The 6,709-nt window shown below is 40.7% G+C and overlaps 1 protein-coding gene across 1 annotated transcript in view; it reads right to left on the bottom strand.

Moving 5' to 3' along the window:
- Window positions 1-6,709, bottom strand: part of LOC107732212 (polymeric immunoglobulin receptor-like) — a 19,218-nt gene that overhangs the window by 3,507 nt on the left and 9,002 nt on the right. Inside the window, exon 6 of the mRNA XM_016543492.1 lies at window positions 291-514. Within this exon, the coding sequence (XP_016398978.1) occupies window positions 291-514 (224 nt within the window). The remainder of the gene's footprint in view (window positions 1-290; window positions 515-6,709) is intronic.

The following is a 6,709-nucleotide window of genomic DNA, read 5'->3' as shown; positions in this document are numbered from 1 at the left end:
ATATATATATATATATATATATATACACATACATACATACACACACACGCACGCACGCACGCACGCACGCTCACACACACACACACACACAGTCTCTGCCTCTTCATTCATTCATATGTGGTTACTAATTGTAGTGTAAACCTGATATTGCAAGATAATAATACATTATATTTGTCCTGTTTATTGATTTTCTGGTTTTAAACAATTACATGTGAACCGCAGTAATTACAGTCAGTGTTGAGTGTGTGATGTTGATGATCATCATGAGTTTGAGAGTCTCAGTTACTCACCTGTTACAACGTTCAGATTCACTTCAGTGTGAGAATCTTTTATTCCAGAGATATCAACTCCACACTGGTACGTCCCAGAATCCCGTTCACTCAGATCTCTGAAGGTCACAGTGAAAACGGCTGCTCTTGTGTCGTCAAACAGAGAGAATCTTCCAGAATCAACCCATTTTTCCCCATTTTTCTTATCAGTCTTGATGAGGTCAGAGCATTTGGACCACTCTCCTCTACTCAGATGAGTTCTGAGTGTTTCTTTCCTGGTTACATGTTTAACATAAACTGCTGACTGTGACAGAGAGATGCCCACTTCCTCTGAGAGAGAGAGAGATAATAATAAAAGAGAAGTGATGATAATACATGTTCACACAAACATGCAAGACTCCTGGACATGTGAAAATACAACTTTGTGTTCAAAGCATTATTTGAGAGATTTCTACAAAAATATGTATTTTCAATCTTTATTCAGACTAGAATCTCAAATACTAGAAATTAAAAGTGAGATCTAGTGGACACATATGCAAACAGCAGCGGTTACCATGGTAACAAATTAAGTTGTGCTTTTTGATCATTTCATCTTACCATAGTCCATTCATATCACATTTGCATACAATATCACGACTTCATCTAGGTTTTTTAATTTTATTTTTCTAAGTTATCAAGCTTTTAAAATGAGCACTGAGAAAAAAAGAACAATAGTTGCTCCATGTGTTAAAGTTTGTGAGCTTTTCAACACTGCAGCCTCAATAAATTCTTTTACAAGAACCGCTAGTGGCCAGGCATGTAGTTTGACGTTAACCAACCTAACTGAGCACCGCTGCATATTCTGTTTTAATTTCACACTTTTGTTCTGAAATATTCAGTACTTATTCACATCAAACACTGACCAAAAAACTCAAGGGTTTCTGATCATTTATTTCAGTGTCATTTGCAGAACAAAACACTGCACTGTCATTTAAACATCCTTCATGTCTGACTTACAAGACTGTCTTAAATATACAGCAGAAGAGCATCACAAAAATAACACAAATACCAAACATGGAAGCTTAAACTCAAAAACAAAGCCTTCAGCTCATTGATATTCTCTGCTGTGGCTCGTCAGGCAGTGAGATGATTAACAGCAGCGTATTTACTGCAATCCTGATTATTCCTCAAACTGACTCTGTCAGGACAGTCCGCTTTCTTGTGGAAATTCACCACGGCGTAATTCAGATCCTCAGCACATGTGATGAAGATCTGAGAGTCACCGGTGGCTTCCTGAACTGTAGAGTAAACTAGGGTGACCATATTTTAGTTTTCCAAAAAGAGGACAGTGGGGGGCGGGGTTCGTGGGAAGGGGCAGGAGGCGGGGTTTCTCCTAACAGTATATGTAGGAAGGTTTTTGTTTTGTTTTTGTTTTTTTGTTTGTTTGCTTGTTTTGTTTTTAGAATAAATAAAAAGAAAACAAGTAGATAGAATAGAAAAAGAATAGTGAATGCTAGTGTTAGAGGCTCATTTTTTAAAATAAAAATAAAACAAGTCAATAGAACAGAAAAATAATAGATAATGCTTGTGTTAGAGGGTCAAATGAAGATGAAAGAGATGTATTTTCAGACGTTTCTTGAAAATGATTAAGGACTGCTTGGATTGAGTTGGGCAGATCATTCCACCATGAGGGAACAGTTAATGAAATAGATTTTATCACAGGTTGAATACAAAATGTTTCAGTACAAGCATTTCAGTCAAATGTATTTCATGCAATATTTCAAACCTTTAACCCACTTGGGAAAATCAACGACAGCGGCAACAGTAATACTACAGCGAGAATAAAAGTTACGTCTTCTTTCTTTGCGTGAACATTTGGGCGGTGTTATGCAAATCTTCCCACATAGTGAGGTAGAAATGTGTGGGCGTGTTAGAACGAGCCGTTTTAGGTAGGCGTGTCTGACTCTTAACTTTTATAAAGAATATCTCTTTGGATTTGAGACTTTAGTCTTTGCAACTTTACAGATCTTCTTTATGCACCAAGAGCTTGTAACACTCCAAAGAGAAAGGAAAAATTGAAATCGCATCATATGACCCCTTTAAAGGAGTGGACACGAAAATCGCGGGAGCGAAACACGTGTTGCGGGAGCAGGCGGCAATGGTCAGAAATTCAGTGGGAGCGGGATAAAGAAAACAGACGAATCCCGGACATTTTGGGCGATTAAGAAATCCCGGCCGGACGCGTTTTTTTAGGTCCAAAAAGAGGACATGTCCGGGGAAAAAAGAGGAGTATGGTCACCCTAGAGTAAACGCAGTTAGCAGAAACAGAGGGGTTTGTGGGTAATTGTCTTTAATCTCCTCATAATCACTACCAGTGTGAGAAACCTGAAGAGAGACAGATACATTATTAACAGCTCTGTAGATCTTCATGATGGAGGCATTAGAATTTATTCTCATTATGAATAAAAATCAACATCTTATTTTATACAGTAACTGGACTGACTGATTCATGTTTTCCTGCTCCAGTCTGAGATGACGAATCACCGCCTGCCAAAACAAGAGTCTAAATTAATGACATTATATCACATTTCAACACTGGTGTCTAATGGAAATGCTTTCACACATCATCAAATATCTGTATTTTGCTCATGTCTCATTGCAGCCTGTAGGTGGCGACAGACTCAAAGTGGGAAAACAGATCAACAAATCTTTGCATTTTAAACTCAGTATGCAATATTTCAAACCTTTAACCCACTTGGGAAAATCAACCCATGGCAACGGTTTAAAAGTAGCTCAATTCTGTGTGAAAAAAAAAAACCCGGATTTGGCAAACCTGCATCCAAAAAGAGCTGCAGGAGTCAGATTTGACTGATCACAGCCAGGTCAAGAATAAGGAGAGATGACTGACAAGACCATGCCGGAGTATTTGCTGCTTAACAGATCCTGAGCTCACTGACAAATATCTTATCTTGCAAGATGTGCTCCTTTTACACAGAGTAAAGGGTGTGATTGCGAAATCGAAAGTGAAGTGAACAGCGCTAACGCTCATTCAAAAGGTTTAAATACTCCGCATACTGAGAGCGGCTCCCTGACGCCCCAAAATTATACACAATATTAGAATGTTTAAAGGGGTTATATGATGTTGCTAAAAAAGAACAGTATTTTGTGTATTTGGTGTAATGATTTTGCTCATGTCTCATTGCAGCCTGTAGGTGGCGACAGACTCAAAGTGGGAAAACAGATCAACAAATCTTTGCATTTTAAACTCAGTATAATGGAGTTTCTGCATCTAAAGACATTAAGAAGGAGCTTTAACTCGAGACTGATGCTTCTTACAGAGAAACAGTAATAAGAGACCAACGGTGATCAGAACCAGAAGAACCAGAGAGACGGTCAGAGAAGAGCCTGAAAACACAGGAGATGAAACAATCAGCTCAGATCAATCTGATCACTCTGAGCTGAATATCTGATCAGATCACGGGCGTAGCTCAACATTTGGACTATAAGTGTTACGGGGCTCACACATCTTAATATTTGGGTTGAACTGTTCTGGAACAGTGTTGTAAATACAACTTAACCACTGATTTCTAGTCGTGTCCTCTTTTGGAAGACCAAACAAAGTAGTTTCGCTTTCACAACGAAACACACAGCGTCACACTCGGAGGGCTAGAGTGAGTTGCAGCCGGCGGATTTGACGAAGGAGCGTCCGGCGGGCTTGTGGCAACCACATGTGACGACCCCGGGCTGGACTCTGCTTCGTCCACGGTGAAAGCCGATCCGGTGATCCACAACGCAAAGTTGTTGTATTTCCTCAGCGACCAGCACGGATCCCCTTATCACATTTCAACACTGGTGTCTAATGGAAATGCTTTCACACATCATCAAATATCTGTATTTTGCTCATGTCTCATTGCAGCCTGTAGGTGGCGACAGACTCAAAGTGGGAAAACAGATCAACAAATCTTTGCATTTTAAACTCAGTATAATGGAGTTTCTGCATCTAAAGACATTAAGAAGGAGCTTTAACTCGAGACTGATGCTTCTTACAGAGAAACAGTAATAAGAGACCAACGGTGATCAGAACCAGAAGAACCAGAGAGACGGTCAGAGAAGAGCCTGAAAACACAGGAGATGAAACAATCAGCTCAGATCAATCTGATCACTCTGAGCTGAATATCTGATCAGATCACGGGCGTAGCTCAACATTTGGACTATAAGTGTTACGGGGCTGACAAGACGTGAGACGTGCGGATCCAAGTGCAAAGCTTTATTAATAGACATGGTTAGAGACAGGCAAGGGTCAGACAATGGCAACAGGTATATAGAGGGCAAGACATAAGAATGTTCCTAGGGCTAGCATGGGTCTATGATCGGCGGACAGAATCAACAGGGCGTGACTAGAGGGATAAGTTCAGGTACAAGGCAATGTCCAGGCAGGGGCAAACAGTATCAGAAATTGGGCAAGACGAGAGGGGGAATCCGAGAGACACAGGCGAAGATCAGGATACGAGAACACAGACAAGGCAAGACTAAGGTAAGACTATGACAAACTAAACAGGCTCCGTAGAGTAGCTATCGCTAGGTGAGTGATATACGCTTATACAATACTCGGCAGTGGGAAGGGATCAGAGTGAGTGTTATATAGGGAATGTGTGATTGATTACAGCTGTGTGCAATCAGTGCTGTGTGCAATCAACTGTGTGTGTGTGTAATCAGTGCAGTGGATGATGGGAACTGTAGTCCGGGTGAAGTGCAACAGTGGTGTGGTGCAATAGTTCATAGTAGTGGAAGGGTGACCTCTGGTGGCAAGCAGACGGAAGTTCATGGACAGGATTTGTCACAATAAGGTGATAACGGGAGACCATGATATTGGATTTGCAGGTTTCTGTTTCACATTGTACATTCACGCAACCCCAGGGTGCGAACTACGGGGGAGCTAGGGGGAGCTCGGCTCCCCTTAATAAGACATGGGCTCCCCTGAAAACGGGATTTGTGAAATTTTGGGGGGTCTCAAAAAATATTGACAATGTTTTATTTTGACGTGCAATTTCAGTTTTGTGTAATGTGATCATCGTGGATTATTATGTGTAAAATTGCAAAAATATCATTCATTCATGCATGACGGCAATTTAAACCTAATTCACTTCAATAAAGATAACATGCTATTCTTGTCATGAGCATCAAGGTGTGGGGGCGCTGCGGTGCAAATTCCACTCATGTTTAGTACATGTTAACCCAAAGATTCGTAGAAAAAATATAAACGCTGGACTCGGTGGTCGATTCTGTGTAAGGCATGTTATTCGCAATTATGTGTTGTGGCTGGGTTGTTATAGGTCTGCGTGACTCTCGATGTCTTAGGCCTAATTGAACGGAGGAATTATGGTATTCTTCTGTAGCCTGACGACGAGTAACTTTAACCGTTGTTCATGTGAACTCAAAGACAGCCCGATGCTTTGTTTATAGACTATTTGTGGGTGGCTGTTTGTTGTTTCACCTATCAATTCGTGTCGATAAAGTATAATAGGGTAAATCCTGTATAGTGATTTATCCTATATAGTGCTATATAGTGCTTGCATAAAGCAAGTAGTGCATACACTTGTAGCTGTTATGTATCTTTGTAAGTCATTGTAAGCCCTCTTTTGAGGCACGCGCAAGCGCACGAACACCCCCCCCCCTTATAAAAATAAAACAAGTGGGCTCCCCCAAAGTCCACGGTATAGTTCGAACACTGCGCAACCCATTTATTGCACTCATTCATCAGTCAGTCCCATATACAGCTGAATGTGCCGTTCAGTTTGTCCTAAACAGACTGTCTAAAGAACAGTATCCTGAGTTTAAACAGTGTGGAAAAATCCAAGAAATATACCACAGCTTTTTGTTTTTGAGGATGGAAATGCAGTGTCCCAGAGGACTGTTTCCTGATCCTGGTAGAGTAGACTACAATGCCGGCTGTTCTGACTCAAAGACTGTAAGTACGTATTTTATATTTAAAGAGTTTTTATATTTTATATATTTAAAGCGATTTTTTTGGGCAGTGTAGAGTAGCACTTGTTGTTTGTCATTTCTCCGATCACAAATGCAGAAATGGTTTTATGTTTACGCGGCGCGATGCAACGCAACACAAACCCCGATCAAAACAAAAGAGAAAGAAATGAATGAGAAACGAAAGTGTTCAGGATTGAGAGTCAAGCGGCTCGCTCTAGTGTTCAGATGATGTTCAGCACCATGGACAGCGGCTCAGATTCAATGCACACACACACACACACACACACATACTTGTATTTGTGGTTTACGGGGACTCTCCATAGGCGTAATGGTTTTTATACTGTACAGACTGTATTTTCTATTGCCCTACACCAACCCTACCCCTAAACCTACCCCTCACAGGAAACTTTGTGCTATTTCAGATTTTCAATACACTCCATTCTGTGTGATTTATAAGCGTTTTGAAAAGTGGGGAC

Source organism: Sinocyclocheilus rhinocerous, unplaced genomic scaffold (genome assembly GCF_001515625.1).
Source record: "Sinocyclocheilus rhinocerous isolate Xijiao unplaced genomic scaffold, SAMN03320098_v1.1 scaffold3416, whole genome shotgun sequence".
In the NCBI taxonomy this organism is placed as follows: domain Eukaryota; kingdom Metazoa; phylum Chordata; class Actinopteri; order Cypriniformes; family Cyprinidae; genus Sinocyclocheilus; species Sinocyclocheilus rhinocerous.
Note: the sequence above shows the minus strand (reverse complement) of the source record. Positions and strands in the feature narration are given on the sequence as shown.